The 21377-nt window shown below is 40.1% G+C and overlaps 1 protein-coding gene across 2 annotated transcripts; it reads left to right on the forward strand.

The window, feature by feature from the left end:
- The first annotated feature begins 540 nt into the window (after positions 1 to 540).
- rorb (RAR-related orphan receptor B) lies at positions 541 to 21315 on the forward strand. 2 transcript variants are annotated; one of them, XM_072433319.1, is made up of 10 exons: positions 541 to 852; positions 14689 to 14774; positions 14888 to 15029; positions 15194 to 15619; positions 15820 to 15941; positions 16208 to 16340; positions 16423 to 16530; positions 16675 to 16785; positions 16928 to 17040; positions 17314 to 21315. In XM_072433319.1, the coding sequence occupies exons 1-10, from the start codon at positions 846 to 848 to the stop codon at positions 17476 to 17478; spliced, it is 1413 nt and encodes a 470-aa protein (XP_072289420.1). In that variant the 5' UTR covers positions 541 to 845; the 3' UTR covers positions 17479 to 21315. The 2 variants fall into 2 exon arrangements, with proteins under 2 accessions (XP_072289420.1, XP_072289419.1); XM_072433318.1 differs by lacking the exon at positions 541 to 852 and adding an exon at positions 13866 to 14016.
- Positions 21316 to 21377: the final 62 nt, after the last annotated feature.

Consider the following 21377-nt stretch of genomic DNA (forward strand, 5'->3'; position numbering starts at 1 on the left):
CTTAAAATGTGTTGACAGAACATTTTTATTAACAAATCAACAGTGGTACAATTCAAGTTAATGCTTGGTTGGAATCTTTTACAAATTCTAAAAAGCATCAACACTGTTTTATGGCAGTAACTGTGCGTGAATGTGTTTCTCATAAACCACCTGCAGGGTTTGATTTGTGTATCAGTGGTAACGGGAACACTTATAAACTGGTACACGGGACAGAACGGGACAAAACAGTTCCCGGTTCTCTCAGCAAGCTTCAGGATCCACCACAATCTTTCCCGGACCTTTTACCCCCGAAAATCAACAGAAATGGAATAGTATGTTGGCTCAAATGAAGCCCTGACATTGTGGCGGCGGGTGACATGTCAGATTGTACTCCTGCGCCCTGGCCGTGCGTCCCTGTGCGCGCGTGCGAAAGTGGGCGGAGACCAACAAAGCGCTCGGGTCCAATCCGCGCGTCCAGCGACAACCTCGTGCGGCTCCCCTCCCCTCCCTCCTCCCCGCGCGCGCAGAAAACAGTGAAACCCTCCCATAGAGGTGAGAGCGCAGATGTCACGGGAAGCGCGAGCGCACCGCACGAGCCGCACACCGACCTCCGCCAGCCCGCCGCCCCGCGCTCCGCTCTGGGATGATTTTAGCGCACGCACGTCTCCTCGCAGGGCAGCCCGTGGACGCGCAACGACGCCAGCACTTTTCCTTTTAATACGTATATTTTGAATTCAAGGATCATTCCCGCCCGACTGCCCGACACTGAGAGCAAAACCCTCCCCGTTTAAGTGTTTCTGTTTGTTTCTTCATGACTGCTGTTTTGGGAAGCGACTCTCAGCACCAGCTCCAGCGACGCCAACACCATGCGAGGTAAGCCCCGTCCACAGCCCCGTGCACCGCGCGCGCACACGCACCACGCAGGGGCCGGCGATCCAGGCGATGCTTCCCCTCCAAACTTTAACCAGGAGGTTTCACTTCACAAACTCATGCTTTCCACGTGGAGGTCGCTCTTCAAACTTACAAAATGCGTAAAGTTCAAGTAGTTCTTCGAGTTGGCTTCTTTTAGAGAAATTGATTTGCTCTGGTGAAATGGGCCTAATGTAAATCGTTTTGAGTGTAGCTGGGAATTAAATACTGGCCACCTACGGCATTAAATTTCACTTTAATTATTAAGTCGGCACCAGTGGAAATTGCACATCAGATTACGCACGCGCCCTGTTCATTTCCTATCGCGTCTTTGCTTAACTTTATCGAATTCTTCAAGAGTAGTGTTCATGCGCTCCACTAACCCATTTTCTCCCAACACTGCGCTGGCGCCGGGGACGTTCAAATCCAACGCGCGCACACACACACACACACACACACACACACACACACGGGCCTCCGCTCACTAAATGTCCAGGGTGAAAACGCACGAGCCGCGCGTCTCCCTGTTCGCTGGGAATATAACTGGAGCAGGCCACATGGGGGATGTCGGCTTTTTGGGTTATTTACCGTTTAATATTGCGCAATTAGACGTGATGTCACGTTGCAACATGCGCCATAAGTGAATTACTGTTTTATATAATTCTTCTTAATGAATTCCCAAATGTTCTCTTTCTCTGACATAATCTGCCGTTTAGACAGTTAGGCCTGCAGACGTGGAGAAAATGCTGTGCGCAAACAGAACGTGATCCATGTTCATTATTAAAATACTACATTTTAAGGTGGTATTAACTTGTGTTATTAACTTAATAGCGTAGAATGAGCCCTTTGTGGGCTTTATGTTTATATAATTTAATAAACATCCATGCATCTTTAAGCTATTTGGTTAGAAACTAAGTTTAAAGAGTTACAAAGTTTGGCTATATTGACTAATAGACATTTTTACCATGCCTAACTATTTCCATAGAAATAAAGTCTGTATTATACGTTTGTTATGTACTTGTTCACACTTTGTCTGTCTGCCTTATATTTGCTCTATGCACACATCTATTGTACACATCTATAGGCGTACGTCTACATATGTCCATGTTGTCTGTGGATTAGAGGCCAGTGTAAAAGCATGTGGAGGCCTCGCTCACTCCTGTCCGTCTGCTCCTGAGGTCCACTGCTCTGTCCATGCACCTTGTATCTCTCTACTTTCAGATGGGCCATGCGTCCGCTCTCGTGCATGCATGTTTGGGAAGGGGGTCTCTGGGGTGGGGGCGATCCAAAAGCAGCAGCAGCAGTAGCAGCTCTCAGTCTAAAGCGCTGGACGTCCGATGAGGCCCCTGAAGCGTCTATCTCTCTCTCTCTCTCCTGTTCTGCTACATGTGTGTGTCTCTGCTTGCTCCTCTCTCCATCTTACTCTCTCTCTGCCTGCCTCTGCACGCCCCAAAGGGTTTTGTCAGATAGAATTAAATCAGAGTGGGCTACGCAGCGGCCCCCACTCCCGACCTGTGTATAAAGATGTGTGTGTGTGCGCAGGGAAATGCGCTCACTACCACAAGGTTATAAAAAATACAGGCCCCTCATAAGCTGCGGTAATTATCATTTAACAATAGCCACTGCTCCTGAAGCTCGCTGACTGAAAATGATGTCACCCCATCGGCCGGACGGGACAAAAACACACAAATGTAACATCACCAGGCCTTTTCTGTGTGCCACAAAATGGAGCTTTGTGCTTTGCCGTGTGTGTCAGTGATGTGTAGGTAGTAAACAGGATTAATTTTGTAATTTCAATGGCACCATGATGAGGATGAGTAGCAGACAGGGCTTTTTGAAGCGAGAGGAAGAGCACTGGCAGAGTAAAATAGATTTGACACTATGTGGATATGAGTCACCATAAGGAGTCATCCAAGTTTGCTGCTAAAGGAAGTTTACAATTACATTCAGAGTTTTACTTACACTTGAATAATTCTTTCAAGTAAAAGTACTCTTACCTCAGTACACATACTTCATTGGTTTATAATCTTTATGATAGAAGTTCTAAAAAATATTAATTTATTCATGTATATGTAAAATTATTTATAGTTCGTAAATGCTCAGATTGTCCTTATTTTTAGTTTGAAATAATAGTTTGTCTTCGGTCAATTTTTACCCCCAATTCATGTACATAATGTAGTTTATTTAATATATAGCGTGTAATACGATTCTGTAAAACAATAATGTCAAAAAAGGCCATGATTGAATCCATACATGCAGAAACGCTGAGTAGTGTAGCCAGAAAACGTGCTGAAGTGTTTTGTTCATTCAAATAATCTACTCAAGGGCACATAAAAGTGTGCTGAAATAGAACATTTTAAGTCATTTCATTGAACTTTAATACATGCAGCTAAGTAATTCTACATATGGTGTGTCTATTGGTTATTGAATAGTTTCCTTGTTTCCACTGGCTGTGATCCTCGTGTATATTCAAGCCTGTTACCCTCGGCTAAGCCCCCTTTCTGACCCTTTACACCACCCATAGATGCAGAAGGCAGACAGGTCACAGAGTTCAGCCGTACACAGCCAGAAACACGGAGGAGGACGGCTTTTTGCTCCTCCATCTCCTGCGATGTATAATATATGTCAATCAGCCTCTCCCGTGCACCCCTGTATCCTGGGAAAAGGTGAAAGGATAAGTCGCGACACAGAGGGGGCACTGAATGAGCTTTTTCTCTGTGATATTTAGTGACAGACTCTATTGGCAATTCGTGTCTGATCTCACTGTTAGTTTTCAGATTGTTACTAGTTAACGTTTGACAGAAAAGAAAATGAAAGTTAGCACTAAATAAATGCAGGTCTTGATTAAATAAAGCACCCGAGAGTTTATTTCATAATTACTGTTATTCTTTTATCATTGTCTATATGTATATAATGTCTTCTTAAAATGTTCTGTTTCGTGCATTACAGTAATCTCTGAACATTTCTCACAAAATACGCTCATAGTGGTTCAATAATACTACGCTTGACGGCCTCTTGCCAATAGAATTAGTGCCTTCCTAGTTCACTCTGGAGACAGCGTCGGTCATTGATTTGTCCGATCCCGAAGCAAACCAGATCGATGCTCATCCAAAACTAACGGAAGTCGACCGTTTACCCAAAATCCATGCGTCTAACTTCAACGGCGTTATTTGAAATTGTTTATCCGTGGTGACGTCCGGGGGGGGGGGGGGGGGGCACTGTATGCACGCTGTTTATGCAACGTGGCGTATGTGGGGTATAGGCAAATGAGCGACTAAAAGGGAAAGTGGACAAATTACAAAACGACTCTCGACAATAGAAGCTGAAGTCAGAGCAGCGGGACACGGCCGTTTTAGCACTTGTCAATGTTGCGTTACAATGGGACACCTGGTAAGTGCGGTGCAGCGCCGGGACGCGGGTAGCATGTTGTTGTTGTTGTTGATTGCGTTGTTTATTGTGTGTTTGTGCTGACTAATAGCCGGTGTTATGTAAGAAGAGTGGAGAGATTACCCGGAGCGCCATGCAGGCCACACTGCTAATCCGTCAGACCCAAGCCCCACTGAACTGACTGACTGAGACCACTGTTCTACTGTAGCTGCGTTGCAAAACACCACTGGACCGCTGTAAAGTAAACGTGGCAAATCTATTATCGCATCGGAGTGTCAGCAGATTTATAGACATAAATATTACCAATACTAGTTGATTTGGTTACATTTATGACTTTAAACTGGGTGGAAATTAAATGTGGGTTAGATAAATACAAGATATCGCCTAAATGAAGTAAAATATATAGATTAACAACAATATTCCTAGTTAAGAAAAGATGCATAGTTGTAGAAAAATAAAAATAACGGTACATTTCCCTTGAGGCCATCAAATTAGAGTCAACTTATCGATGTATAAAGTTTTCTAAACATAACAATAAAGGTGTAATATATAAGAATTAAACTCACGGGATGTTGCACTAGTTTTAGAGCACGCTTTACCTATTATCATTTGACCCCACTGTACCCCTGTCTCAACATTCCCTCTCCTCCTCACCTAAACTTGTGTGTAACCGTTAGCCACGCGCCCGGCACTAAAACTTCCCAGCATGCTGTGTGTGTGGTATAGTCCCACCGCGTTGCTATCATAGTCTGTTTGTTTAGCATGGGCTCAGTGTGCACTCCATGTTGGTTTTGTCCCTGTGTGCGCTGCTTGTCTAGGGAAAACGGTTTCCCTCTCTCTATTTTTTTTTTCTTCTTCTACCCTCAAGTCGAATCCTCTGCCTCTCCTAATCTTTACACATACAAAGCGTGGGCTATACTTTTGGTTTATGTCTCTACTTTACAATCTTAGCTGCAAGGGATTCCGGCTCGAACCACTCGGAAAGTCTAAATCTGCCTCCCAGTCAGAGAGTCGTCTTCTTCGTTGTGTGCTTTGTCACTTTAAGTCATCCATAAAGGCAGCGTGTCTCGGCGGAGGTACAATGATATTCAATACTGGCATTCGCAGATTCTTCTGATTTATATAGACGAGAATAAGCCGGGGATTGAGGCGAGCGCTTGTTAAATGTAGAAATCGAATATTATTTAAAGATGAAGCGATCATTTGATACACCATTCCTACATATAAAATGAGATCTCTACTCATAGACGCATAGACGCATGTATTTGTGCGGGAACAAGGTGAAATATTTATTGCTTTGTAGTGGGGACTAATCTTTTTGATGTTACTAATGCCATGACCAAGACTTAATGCTCTTTAGTCTTTAATGCGTGCTCTCATATATTATAATTATGATGCACGCAATGTAACAAAATAAAAAACAATTATTATTTATGAACTGTAATGTCAGTTAAAGCTGATTTAGAATGTTTGACCATATAACTAGTCCAGTCAGAAACTCAATACAAAACATTTAATATTTATTTTAGTTACCTTTTAGTTGTAAACAAAAGGGAAAAACGCTAACAGAAGAGTGAGTGAGATAAGGGAAAGGAGCAAGTGGAAGGACTTTGGTGTTATATAATTACAGAATGTCAGCGTGAGCAAGTCTGTTGTCACTAAACACAGAAGCCAGTAAAAAAAAAATGTCTACAAAGAAACTAGAGAAAAAAGTCTCCAGTCTGCAGGTTTTATTTTATGGGTAAAATAAAGTGTCTGTCTTCAAAGCTCTCAGACTGGAGCTCCCTTTAGCAGTGACTAATGGTTGGACTGTCTGCAACAGTCCAATCCAAAGTCCACTGCTGCTTCAGACTTTAGCTCACACTAAAGGAGATTACACTCTACACTGCAGCATACCGGCCCACTGACCAATAAAAGCACATTTTAAATCACATATACTGTCAGAAAATGTTGCATATTAAGTTGAAAAGAAAGCTGGTTATTTGTAGAATATTTTTTTTTATTTTATGATGCAATGTGTCATCACTAGGCCAATAAAAAAACAGCTACAGAAATGGACAACCAAAAGTACTATTAGTTAATCATTTTTATGGAAGAGTTGTTCGACAATATAATTTGAATTTAAGTTTATAACTAAAAATATGGTAAGGCATGGCTCTGGCGCCTACGTTGTGAATGGGTGTAGTCAGGTGCTCTGCTCAGTAGCACAATAAGCCTATAATTTGACTTATCCTGGAGTGGCATCTTTTCTTAATGGCAAAGATTAGTCTGTTTTAGGGCTTGTAATCTCATTTAAGAGACTCTTCTTACGTCTTTCTCAGTGCAAACACTTCCAACACTCCCTCCCTTTCCCCTCACCACTGCATCCTGCCCCTTTGTAAAGTGTGATGAAGAAATAAAAGTTTTCAAAAGGGTAGGTAGCCTAGCAAATATACATTTACTTGTGTACATTTTAAATACATTGTTGGTACATATTTTTTCACTTTTACTATCTTTCCTGTCCCTGTATAACTAACACTCCTGCCTCCTACTAATGTCATTTTGTTTAGTCTACCAATTATTATACCAAAACTGTATCTTTAGCAATATTTGTTACTTTCAATGTAATTTCTTTGTAAACACAGACCAAACTATGTTCAAATATTTTTTTTTCCTCATTCTGTTTCTTGGATTGATATTTGAAAGAACTTCTTGAGTAGCAGTATTTTTCCGTAACCGTTGGAGTAGACCGTTTGTCTGCTGTTTGTCTGCTCTGCTCCAACTGATGCAATGTTCAGTTAGAGCCCACAGAAAGAACATGGGGACAGTGTGGAGCAGGTGAGGACAGAGTTGGCTGTTGCACTGCCTCTCTCTGATAGTCTTTGTGATCAATTTGCCCCTGTGAGAGATGCCCCTGGGGCCACTTTGGGGAGAACCTTGTTAGGCTGAGTTAAATTGTTGCCCGAGGCGAGCTATTAGCGGCCATCCCTGGGAGAGGACGCACACATCCCCTCACACACTGCAGCGGCTCAGAGGCACGCTGAAACGCACATACATCCAAATCCTTTCACATCACATAACGGAAACTAAAGCTGCACAACAACACAGCCGCCACATGCCTTTCACAACGGAGACTTTGTTATATTCATAATCAAGACAATATGTATTACACAAAGCACAGACCCTTTGAATGATTCTTTCATAGCTTACATTAGAAATGTCATTTACAGAATAACTTATGTTTGTGTTTTATCAGAACTTTTAATTATAAAACAGCTGTGATTTAAGTTTTAGCATAAGTATATTTTTATTCCCAGTGCTCAAAGTCTGCTTGTTGTATGGTTTTAAATTGTTACAAAGGTTTTTCAATTAAACCTTTTATAATAACCACACAGTTTCTGGCACAATGTAATCTACATAATTAGGCATGACATTTCAATGTACCATAATAACTTGGCAATATCAGACTGACTTGCACCACAAGATCTCACATCTTTTTACACCTAATGAAAACTCTAAGTATATTTTGTGTTTCTTTCTTCCCCATGTGCGCCTCTCTGGGACAGCCACCTCTCCACTCCCTTCCCCCTCATAGACACACACACACACAGACTGTCATCTGCAATTAGGCTCAACAGAAACACACCATAGCAGGAGGAGCGTCAGCTCGAGCAAGATGAGGACAGGGCCAGTGCCGGCACAACATTTTCTCACTTTGGGATAAAACAGCAGGATGTACAATTAATTTGTACTATGGCAAATTTGGACACGCAAGAAGTTTTTCAGTTTGATCATTCAGGCCCTGGATGTATCGAAATGTAGCCAAAGACAACACATTTTTCTTTAACATACATTAAAATGTATTAACCATCTGTTTATTCTTGTTAGGTACAATATGACCCATCTGTCCCCTAACATTGGCTTTAGGTACAGGTAAATCCCGGAGTAAACTCTTTGCATCACTTAATTCACCAATTTAAAAAAGAAAGTTAATAAAGTACTCCATGTACGCATGTTACATGTAACTAAAAATTATAATTCATCTTGTTTTATGGTGCCTCTCAGGACACCCATTTTAACTATGAGTCTTAGGCCCGGTTCACCAAAATAGTTGTACAGTAGGAGTTTTAAAAGGTATGTTTTCAATTGCTTTTACATTGTTAAATCAATACTTTTAATATATAGTATCACTCTGAGAAGAAGAACTAATGCCAAAGTACCACAACAATACAGTGTGTGAAATTGTCAGCATGTCTGGGTTGCCGGCTCACAAACGATAATGACCAGATGCAGGACCTCTCACACTCGGGCTCATTGCTTCCACCTCACTGCACTTTGTCAGTCCTTAAGAAAAGGTCAGGGGTCGCAGAGGTCTTACAGGTCACCCAGGGGGCTGAGGTGCTAGCGTATGCCTATGTAGCATGTGTGTACAGTGTCCATGAGAGGCAGATCTGAAGAGGCAGATGGGCGCGATGTGTTTGGGGGTGTAAATGTATAAATGCAGGCTGGACTTAGTCTAATACCCTGTGGAGTTTTTCCCACATTCTCAGATCCATCTGAGGACACATATTGCGTGTGTGTGTGTGTGTGTGAGATGAAAGTAAGCATGCATAGAAATTATACTGTAAAATTTTCAAAACAGTAATGCACGCAGTCAAACATATCAAAAATGTCTGTCCAAACGTGGATGCGTGTGTGTGTGTGTGTGTGTGAATCGATGCATTGGACGACAGCCAGTGGCCCCCTTCTGTTCCCTCACCGTGGCGTCCAATCACGTCACGGCGCCGTATTCTGTGAGCAAACCGCAGCTGATCCTAGACCTGCTAGCTGAGCAATTACCCAGAGTGCTTTTGGGCCCTCATGGCAGACTGGACAAGCGTGTGCCCTCTGACACACAGCGCAGAGGGGGAGGGAGGAAGAAACAGTTTTTTGCTATAGAAAAATGTATAGAGCGAGGTTCGAGGTGACTAACGTGTCCATGTACTGTTTCTGTTGGAATGGACAAAGGCAGAGATAGCGGCATAGGATTTGAATGGGGGAGGGGTTTACTATGATTATTTCTATATCCCACAACACACAGAAGATTGCACTACAAACAAGCAAAGAGGATTCAGGATTATAATGTGTTTCTGATGCTTTGTTTTACTCTTTATTTGCTGTGCCATCTTTATCACTGCACTTTTTCAACTTCTCAAAAGAAACTAATAAATAAGAAACAACTACGTGACTGTAAAATTAAATACTGTCAAATAAAGCGATAATAGGGGTAAATCAGATGAAATTGCCACACGACTGTGCACACATGCGGAAAATTATCTTTACGTTTGCCTTGGACACACACAAAAATAGTTATCGTCGCTGAGTTTTGCCTCTTGAGAAGCAGTGCTCGACTGCAAACATATAAAATTAAAAATTGTGAGGTCAAAATTGTCAACTGAACCGTAACATTTATTTCATATAATTATGTGAAGATCTCGTTCTTGTGGAGCCAATCTCTGTCTCATCACATCCCTAGGCTCAATAGATCATTGCAATCCAGTGCATTAACTATTATAATGAATCATTTTATTATTATTTATTAGTAGTTTTTAAATATTCAGCCATTCTCCATACAACACACTTTTGGGTTCAAACCTTAACTATTCATTGATTCTAAGACAAAGAGAATAAAGTGTTTAAGCTTGCTCTAAGTTACCTTGGTCAGTCTGGTTGGACTGGACTGAATCTCCTCATCAATACCGTATCTTCCTTGTAAATATATTGTATGTCACAAGTCATAAGTGGAAATAAATTCTTCAATAAATAATACAAATGTAAAAAAATATATATATAAAAAAAGTCTAGCCCCAAAAGCATTCCAGTCCATTTAAAAGCTCTTTTGCGGCCTGTGTTTTATTGATTTAATAGGCCAGTATGAAGTGAAAATATGACAGTGGGCTCGCGGGAACGCAAGCCAAGCCTCACTGCTATTTGCTATTCCCAGCTGTGCGCGCTAATCCACTTTGGTGATCACTCCAACACCAAGTTCTCCAATTGTTTTTCATCATTGGCTCGATAGGGGGGAAAAACACGTACTCCTCTAAGCTTGTATGAGGAGAGAGTAGAGAGCCGCAAGATGGAAATAGATCATGAAATAGTCAAATGATTTCCTAGTCACACAGCCACTTACAAACAGAATAGAGAGGATATGGCGAATTGTGATGGCATAATTCACAGTGCACAGACATCTGAGGCCAGAGCTGGAGTTGTTGGAATTTAACAAGAAATGTGGTGGGGGTAAAGTGCTGATCTCCGACTTTTCCCCAGAAGAGATCTAGTTAACTGGGATGGTTTTTAATGAGAAATGGAGAAAGAACCCACCCACATTCATCCCCAACAAATCAACCCCTGGGACTACAGTAGGAGTCGTGTTTGCATTTCTCAAAGTGTCTCGCACAGGGAAAAAAGTTAAGGTGGAAAAGTGGTTAGAACGACAGTGACGGTGAATGTGCGGCGCGTTGTAACCACACGTTTTATGGTTCGGTGCTCGGGATGAGCTTGACGTTTTTCAGTGAATGTCTTTTATTGGTAGAAAAAAAAGCACTATATACAATAAATACATAAACTTGATTCAACAATTGTGATTTTCTAACCTTTTCTTCTTTCAAATATGAGAAAATGTATTGAGGAATATTTCGAAGTTCTAATAGAAATTTATTTTTTCAATTTGAATATTTGTTTTTGAAATTCAAATTGAATTTATTATATAATAATAAGAAGGGAAACAAACGCCACAAACACTTATCCAACTGTAGATCACTATGATGAACAGCTGCCAAGTCTGGAAATGGCTTGTTCAGTGAGTCAATTAAAAAATGTAAAAGTATAAGTAAATCACTGCATTCAAGAAGATCATTTACAATATCAAACATAAAACTATAAATGTAAAAACATTGTCACAACCAGATTTCCTGAGTAAAGAAGATGTCACCAATGTGTTCAGAATAATAAGCCAATAAAATGTTTGGAATAATATGTGAGGGGAGAATATCAATTTAGATAATAATAATGGAAATGAGAACATTTCTAGCATCACCTAGTGGCATTAATTTGCCCCCACATCATTATTGACAAGGTCATTGACTCCTAATGTGTCATCATAACTTTTAATAGTACAATGAAGCCTTACAAAAACCACTGCTGCAGAAGTGTTGCTCTGATATTAGTGTTGGCGGCTGCGGTGCTATGTAGATGGATAATTAGGGCTCTATTTAGAGAGAGGGCCAGCCTAAGTAATACACGGGAGATTCGTACTTCATTAAAAATCAATTATGATAACACACGTGCCAGTGCAACACAACCCTCATGGACAGAATTATTCACACATTCACGTGGGCAATCAATCATGGTATTTCCAACCGTTTCTACAATTTCAAAATATATCAGCATTATTGTAATGTTGGTTGGATTTATCTCTTTCTCTGTCACGTTCTCTCCAGAGATTGTCCTGATCCTTCTCTTAGCTGAGGAAGTGCCGGCCTTGCAGTCTTACATAATAACCTGCCTGTCACTCACTGTGGCTCAAATCAGGTTTTCAAGACAACACCCTGTGAATTTGTTCCCCCACAAATGGAGCTGAAGGCTAATAAATATCCAAAAAATACTCTGCAAGAGATTACATTTTAAATCCGGCTCTGATTTGACTTCACTTGCCACAATCACAACTCCTGTCACTCACCTAAACCTATGTACTCTTTATTTCATACCCGTATAAATACAGCGCGGATTGTCAGGAAGGGCATCTGACATTCTTTATATTTCTACTGAACCTTTAGCTTGGAGGCAGTGCAGATGATTTGCCAGGGTAACCAAACCCAAGTCTGATAGTTGAAAGAAACGAAAGTCAAAAGGACTGAAACATGAAACTTTAAATCCCTTAAAATCGCTTACAGAGTTGCTTATTGTACATTCAAATAACAAAAAACAATGGCGCGCTTTTTTTTACTCTCTCATAAGCCTTTGCTGCAGCTAATGTTAACGCTGCAAGCGTGTTGTTTTATGTTCTAAGAAAAAATAAAATAGAAAAAAAAGAAAAAGCTGCAAGCGTGTATTGTCAAGTGCACAAGGAAGTGGGAGTTGGACAATCTGTAAGCCCATGACATCACTTCCTGTTAGCATGTGACAGCTTAGCACATCATTGTCGTGGCATCCAGACGACATCCTCTAGTGGGTGGTCGTCCTGGCAACTGTGATGCTGTCATGCCCATCTTCTTATATCCCACCTGACAGTCCCCATCGGCGCGCCTGAACAATACACAAAACGGCGCCCACACATGCATACAGTAGCATATATTCATATTTTAGAAACATTTTTATTCCTGTACTTTGTCTTGAGCGGGATGGCTTATAATGAAGAGGAAATGCTTACTCGAATCGAGCAATGAACAATATAACAATGCGTGTGCCCACATGGCTTTAGGCCTGGTTATGTGACGCAAAGACCCTCACAATATCAAGCAAACCCAATGTAGCAAAAGAGACTTACTGTAATTATTCAAACTGGAAAACAAATGCTAGAACCACTTTAATATATATATATATATATATATATATATATATATATATATATATATATATATATAATTAGCATGCGTATACATCGCAGGTGTGTGATTCTGAATACAATGATACAATTCTGAATATTGTTAACCACTTGTACTTTTTATGTAAAGTATTGATTGTGTATCACAACCGGGCTGAAACTGACCTGTTTTTACTGTCTTAATATAGCCCTATACTAGCCCCATTCATTGACAGCTCGGTGTGTGCATAGTCCCGTCCCAGTCCAGTGCTCTGACCCAGTTTGGAGCTGGTTGGGTAGAAATCACTAGAACTGGGTCACGTCTTAACCCCAGCCATAAATCAACAAATATATAAAAAGGGACTTGTGTGGCAAATCGCCAAGTGCAAAGGTCATGCACGTGTATTCGCCATAATGATGGATGTGTGTAATGTAAAACAACTGCACGTCCTTAAAAGCTTCAGTTTTGACTTCTTAAACGTTTAAAGAAAATGTTGTCTCATGGTATTCTGGGACTCGCAGAGTGGTTAACGTTGTACATCTTTGAGTACAGGTTTGAGAGTCACTATGGACAAATAATACACAATACTATAGTTATTCTCCCTGTAATATAGAGTACGCCCATATTATAGTCACACTATAAATATGCATTCAGGACAATCTGAATGTTTATGGCGCATTTGACAAACAAAAGAGTTGCTGGAGCTCTTCTGTCCATGGTGTCATAATAACATAACTGCAGCAGTTTGTACCTGTCCAGTTGCTTGGACAGACAGTCTCTATTGATCCTGATACAGGATTATCCACAGTCATTATTTCACAGAGCACAGCAATTTACAAGTGAGTCCACTTGATTTTTTACATGCAACTTAAAATATCATTCAAATCTGAATAAATGTCTAAAGTTGGATCTCCTCAATTAGATTACATGTGAATGGCTAGTTCAGCTGTAACTAAGGCTGGGCTCAGCGGAGATAGTGCAATGGGAAATAATTTAGGATTAGAAAGGCTGCCTAATCTCTTTATGGACAGTGTGCCATCTCAGCAGACATACCTGACTAGCTCTCACACCCCAGCTGCAGTCCTCATTTATCAACATTATGGACAACTAAAGACAAGCGCTTCAACAGGTGCTTCTTAGTATTCGTTTGTTGATGTTCTGTGCCTTTGTTAGTGACTGTACATGGATCTGCCTATACACAGTAAGTAAAGACTTGTGGATGAAGGGAAATTGTTGCTAAAAGGAAGGAGACAAGGAATTGAGAGAACATTTATGAAAGAGGTAATACAAATCTAAACTCAAGTAAAAGTACTGTTGCTGGTACTACTAGAATTAAAACTAAAACTATTTTACTCTTTCACACCTTTTTGCTTTGGCGTTGTTGGTTGGAATATGGCCACGTATATTTGTCCATTATGATTTCCAGCCATTAGTTAAACTAAAAAGCATGTTGAATAATGAATAATTTCCCTATATGAAAACTTGACTTGGAGCATTATTTTTCACTACTACAAAATTGGAATAAAATGCTGTCATGTCACTGTTTATCTTATAACAAGCCTAACCTTTGTAACCTGCTAGGACCTGTCCTTCAGCTCTAACACTCAGAAAGCCTGTTACAGTTGCCTTGCGCTCGTGTCTGTCGTGCGTTATTCCCACAAGGTCACAAAACTGGGCCCATGTCAGCCTGCCCTTGTGAAGTTGTTTCCTCGAGCTACACAATGCTGTTACTGCATCCAACCAGGTCATGTGTTTGTCCCTTGTTTTTAACCTGAAATTGGCCCAAGAGCTGCAAGCATCAAACGTTCAGGAAAAAACCCACTCTGTTGTTATGGTTTTGTGGAATTTATATTATTTTTTTTATTTTTTGCAGCCCAAATCGAAGTCATACCATGCAAAATCTGCGGCGACAAATCATCAGGCATTCACTACGGGGTCATTACATGTGAAGGATGCAAGGTGGGCAAAAATAAATTGTGAACATTTGATGTAATCTTTCCGTAACTCAAAATCTCAGCTGTATTTGAATCCATGATCTTTAACAATTTTGTTCATTGCAAATTTTTAACCAGGGCTTCTTCCGACGTAGTCAGCAGAACAACGCAGCATACTCTTGCCCTCGCCAGAGAAACTGCCTCATCGACAGAACAAACAGAAACCGCTGCCAACACTGCCGCCTGCAAAAATGTCTTGCCCTAGGAATGTCCAGAGATGGTAAAAATGTTTGCCAAATACCAAAATTGAATGTAAAAAACAAACAAACATTGGGTTAAATTGTAATCTATGGTCTACATCTCAAGTCTATATGTTCTCAACTCAATATTTGAAAGATGCTGTTGAACGTTTTTTGAAGTTAATATGTTTTTTCTTTTATACAGCTGTAAAATTTGGTCGTATGTCCAAAAAGCAGCGCGACAGCCTGTACGCGGAGGTCCAGAAGCACCAGGCCCGACTTCAGGAACAGCGTCAGCAGCAGACTGGGGAGGCTGAAGCTCTCGCACGCGTTTACTCCACCAGTCTAACCAATGGACTGTCCACACTCAACCATGAGATAGGGGGCACATATGCAAACGGTCACGTCATAGAGTTGCCCAAGGGTGGCCATGGAAACGCAGGTGTCCCGGGATACTACGGCATTGACTCCACCCAGCCCTCGCCCGACCAATCAGGGCTGGATATGTCCGGCATGAAGCACATCAAACAGGAGCCAGTGTATGACCTCACGCCTGTCCCAAACCTGTTCACCTACGGAGGCTACCAGGAGAGTCAACTGGGACACAACAATGTTAGCATGGGAGAGCTAGGTAAGGATATCAATACTATATAAAGAAGTATTTCAAATGTTCAGATACTGTGTGGACAATATGCTGTCAAATAGAAGACCAGACAGGGTTGTTAAGAACTATTATTTGTCCCACAATGGTGAAATGGCAAGAAAAATCAAGAGGGAATTGACCATATCATAGCATATAATTGTCACTAATGTGAAGATGTTGTGTTGCAGACCGTATTGCTCAGAATATCATAAAGTCCCACTTGGAGACATGTCAGTACACGTCAGATGAGCTGCAGCAGTTGGCGTGGCAGACACACTCCTACGAAGAAGTCAAGATGTACCAGAGCAAGGTGAGGATTTTGGTTTAATTTAAGTCATTTATTTTTCTTTTGGCTTTCCCTTTTGGATTCAACATAGTGAATCATTACATTTGCTGCAGAACAGTAGGTTATCTTTCCAAAGTCACTTCCTGTCCTCTCAAATTGTCCAGGCTTGAGGCTGGCACAAAAAGTATCCCTTCTGGGAGTTGATTTTTCAAAATAGGAAATGGTGCATGCTGGATACTTTCTGGATATAAATATCCCTTTATAATAACAAGGACATATATTTCCTCTAGCCTCGGGACGTACTGTGGCAGCAGTGTGCCATCCAAATCACCCATGCGATTCAGTACGTGGTGGAGTTCGCCAAGCGCATCTCAGGGTTCATGGAACTGTGCCAGAATGATCAAATTTTGCTCCTTAAGTCAGGTGAGAACTAAACATTTTTCAAATCTATCTTCATCACATTCATTGCAAATACATAATATTTGATATGTTTTCTGTGTCTCAGGTTGTTTGGAGGTAGTCCTGGTCAGGATGTGTCGAGCGTTCAATCCTCTTAACAACACTGTCCTGTTTGAAGGGAAGTACGGCGGCATGCAGATGTTCAAAGCACTAGGTAAGACTTGCAGGATATTAACGCTGTCCAAATGAAAGTAAAATGCCCTTGGTTAATTTTAGATATTTTTGCTCAAAAGACGTGGCTCTAAAAAGAATAATGACATTCTCCTCTCTGTGCCCTTCACTGCCGTCTTCCTCCAAGGTTGTGACGACTTAGTGAGTGCGGTGTTTGACTTTGCCAAGAGTTTGTGCTCGCTGCAGCTCACCGAGGAGGAGATCGCTCTGTTTTCAGCCGCTGTACTCATTTCCACAGGTCAGTGCACAGCCTCCTAATATTTTGGGAACATATAAAAAACAGGCTTGTCCTAAAATTCTCTTGTAAGATGCAACCTAAAAAGCCAATTAATACTCTTGAAAGATACTTGGTCTAACTGTAAACACTGTTTGTGTCTCAGATCGGCCGTGGCTGATGGAGCCCAGGAAAGTGCAGAAGCTACAGGAAAAGATATATTTTGCTTTGCAGCACATAATGCAGAAGAACCACATGGACGAGGACGCACTGGCAAAGGTAGCCTTACTAACTGTTCATAATAATAATATAATAATAATAATAATATAAGCAGTTTTACTGACACATAATATAAACTGAGCCTTATTGTTGAGCAATATATTCCACTTAAGTAACCATTCTTTTTATTGACACGATTTAAATATTTGGATATCTTAATCAGTACCATTAAACAACTACTACTACAACTACTACTACTAACCCTATAAAATAAATCAAGTACACCCAAAATAAATCCATATAATGTACTGATAGTGCCTCTCCTCTGTGCAGCTGATCAGCCGTGTCCCGACACTGTCCGCCCTGTGCACGCTCCACACAGAGGAACTGCAGGCCTTTCAGCAGCTCCACCCTGAAACCGTCAACGTCCTGTTCCCTCCTCTTTACAAAGAACTGTTCAACCCGGACCCAAACTCCACCATGACCATGCCCAAGTGACTACCTGCGGCCCCACTGCGACACATGCTGCCAGCAGAGGGCCACCCAGAGCAACAATACAAGAACAAGACCACTGCCACCTCAAGCAAGACGATGAACAATGACACTAAGTCTGATGCGTGGCATATTTCAGAGGGGGAAGAAGAGGAGACACCACTTGCCAGAGACTTACCGCCAACTACAATAGGAATGTCCAGCACTTACTCCATCTTGTTCACCGATACAGTCTGAAGAATGTATATATAATGAAGTCAATGAATCAATGGCCCCAAGCCACACAAGACAAAATACATGGGGAGCTGGCTCATGAACTGAACTGACAAGAAATGTACAGACTTTAAAAAAAAATAATAATCTAGGAATAATTTAATGCTTAATGAAAAATTTGGTAAGTTAATTTCTTTTAACTTTGAAAAAAAAAAAATCGTTATGTTTGATTTTGTTTTTGAAGGATGAAGACGGACTGGGAAGGGAATTGTGGATTTAGAAAAAGCTACTGTAGATATATTCTTCTAGAGCAGAGTGGATTCCAGTATTACTTCTGTTAAAAATAACTTAGTCCTAATTTAAATATACAGCAGTCACTTGTGGCTGGCAATACCATGTTGATGTGTTTTATTTTATTTGATAGTTACTCGTGTACAGAATTTGTAAAGACTTGTAAAAGAATATTGGGTTAAAACCGGGAATTGATTCAGGTTTGTTGCTATATAGAGAAGCCTTGTCTGGATTTTGTTCATTATGTAACAAAGGTATTACAACCTTCAAATAAGAATTTATGAACTTGTAAAGAGAGAAAATATGAAGGATTTAAAATGATGACTTTTCAAGGTGAAGATATATACAGAAATATTCTATTTTGCAAAAATAAATGGCATGTTTGCCATCGTATCAGTCTATTCACGCTGCAATAATGCTGGTACAACTGCTTCGAAACAATCATCAAAACAATCATCAAACCAGGCACAAAACAGGACCTCAGATTTCAGAAAACCCTCATCCAACAGACAGCCCATAAATACAGTTTGTGAATTTATTTTTTTCTGCTTCTGTTTTTATGACCTTAATGACTTCACTTTTGCACAATTTTGTCATTGGATGTCAATCACTCTGGGCTTTGAAAATGAAGGACCCTTTTATTTCAAAAAAGCAATAACTTTCCCCACTGCCTTTCTGATCCTCTACCCTCCTCCTGTGTCAAGTTGTAGCAATTATAACGACAATGCACTATCTCTAACGCCACCAATTATCTCTTTAAAAAGAGCATTCATGTTTGTTTTTTATTTGATCTCGGGTTAGGACACAACCTGTCAAAGGCAATATTACATGTCCATTTAGCAAACTGTGAAAGACAATCGCCACTGCGCTGTAGCATTCCTCATATTTAGCACTTATTACATCAGTTTGTTTTTTTTTGCTTCATCTTATGCATTACTGTTGGCCACTGTGTAATTTGCTGCTACAGGAAGATTGACTGATTCAATCCAAAAACTTAAAATCCCAATTTTCTTCTTTTTTATGGTGCTGTTCTACATTTAGCCACTAGGATGCTCTGTTTGCTTTGTTTTTGAAATGTACTATATTGCAAAGTGACATCAAAAGGGATTGCTCAGAAATAGCACAATGTGAAAAATGACTCTTTGTAGAACCATATTTTTGGTAGTCACGGTTTCTTTACTAGCACAATTATTATATAAATCTTTTCAGGGATGGAGCTATCATGTTTCAAATTTATGTATTGCACAGTGGCCAAACATTCAACTTGCTTTGAAAATATGCAACGTGTTTTTTTTTCCTTTAAACTAATCACAAACACAATCACAATTCCTTTAACCATTTGCAGATGTTGTAAAGCTAATATTAGTTTGACCCTTCACCCCAGATCAGAGGCCAGTGACTCAAAGAGACAATCACTTGCTCAGAAAAGCTTGATGCACTACTCGGCATCTCTCAGGGAGCAGCTCTTTTTCACACTTTGCATGAAAAGAGGGTTAAATATTTTTGCAAATTTACATGAAAAAAAATATTATAAATGAAGTAATTTTTGTGGAAAAACATGTACAGCACCAACATTGGAATATGCCCAGACAAGGCTTTGACAAGTGTGTGTGTACGTATGTCTGTAGCGAGCTTGAATTCACTGTCTGCTTTTTATTACCATTGGCTCATAGTGCGGATATAATGACCAGAAAATAAGAATAGCCCACATTTGTCAAGACTACTTCAAAATGTACTGTGTATTTTGCTGCTCTCAGGACAATAGGCGTCCAATAGTATGCTGTGAATCTTGGGGACGGTGAATTCTCGCTCTGTGTATGATGTTTTTGTCTGTTTTTTTTCCTTGTTAGACTGTGAATCAAAGGGGTGGGATGGGGTTGAGACAGGAAGTGCTGGCAATGAGTGGCAACATAACACTGTAAGTAAGATACTGTAGCAATAAGAAATGGAGGCATTTACTACTGTCATGTTTGCATTGTAAGATTATTTTTTATTTTATTACTATTTACTATTATTATTGTTCTTATTATGACTACTATTCTTCTATTACTATTAGCCTAATGTTGTTCTGTTCTATTTGCATGACGTTTCATTGCTATGAAACATTTGGGGCTTATTTGTGATTTCTCTTCTCATGATATTGGGGAGGATGGGTTAACTGACAGGGTGGGCCATGGGTTTACGGCCATTTCCAGACCGATTCAGTCAGTTCAAAGCAAACCTTTTTTTTCACAAGCTGAAAGCTGAACCTTTTTTAATAAAACGCTCTTATTTATACACAAATTCAAATTTTTGGATCAATTTCAATGATGATTTTTTCTCTTGAACCCTTTGAATGTGTGAGTTGTGATTTGCCCTGTCTGAACTGGCCTTAATGAACCGGATTATAGACCCAGATCCTTTAGCGGGGAGGGGATTGTTTATATTTGAATGTTAAGGAGTAGAGTTTCATTGTGAGGGCTGAACGCAATCATGCCTTTACGTTTCCATAAACACAGAAAACACAGAGCACAATAATGTCACTGATACATCCTGTGACTCAAAACATACTTTTTCATACTCTTTACAATACTTTCCCCCGTCACTGCTTCAGACCCGCTCCACCCAGGTCATTCTCTTTCCTGCCCTGAGAAATCGTGCAAATGGGTGTGTAAGATGATGTATGACTTTACCAGTGCTTTGTGACCGTTCTTTAAGCATTACACAGGCGTGCAACTGGAGTAGTGTTGAGAAGTGTTAAGTTATTGTTTCGAATGTCTTTGCATCGAAGCAAGAGGAAATAAAACAAAATGTAGCAATCTGTAACAGAAACCCATGAGGTGCTGAGGTTACAGAATATCTTTTACACATAAACAAAAGAAACAATATTAACAAAACAGACATTTGTGTTGTTTTCAAAGTGCCATAGCTAGAGAGGAAAGCAAAGACTGGTCAAACAGGAGTGCGGATGCTTTACTGTGTGCTGTTACTTGAAAAACATTTTTAAAAAGGGGGAATTCCAGCAAAACAGTGTATTGGATATACACAAAACCATATTGTTTTATTGTTTTTTTTTTACATTTTATGCTTTTTTCATTGAAGGGACTCTGTTGGACTCTGAACTATAACTCTAAAATAACATCAGAACTGTTTCCTTTGTGTGCAAGAGTCAAAACAAACCATATTTGAATTAATAAATAAAAAACGCTGAGTTGAAGTTCGGCGCTATGCAGGGCCTTAACGGGTCCTTTGAGATATAAAAACAATGTGAAGATCAGAAGTGAATTTTGTTAAATTCTATATTTTATCGCTTTTTGTAGACATTTTGTTGTGGGAAGAAAAAATAAAAATAAACTTTTATGAGTGCAGCTTTGAGTCATTTTTCAGTATTATGTATGTTTATTATTTCCAAGAAAATAGTC

This window comes from Eucyclogobius newberryi, unplaced genomic scaffold, assembly GCF_026437365.1.
Source record: "Eucyclogobius newberryi isolate DKJ021-1_F unplaced genomic scaffold, fEucNew1.0.hap1 SCAF_6, whole genome shotgun sequence".
Taxonomy (NCBI): domain Eukaryota; kingdom Metazoa; phylum Chordata; class Actinopteri; order Gobiiformes; family Gobiidae; genus Eucyclogobius; species Eucyclogobius newberryi.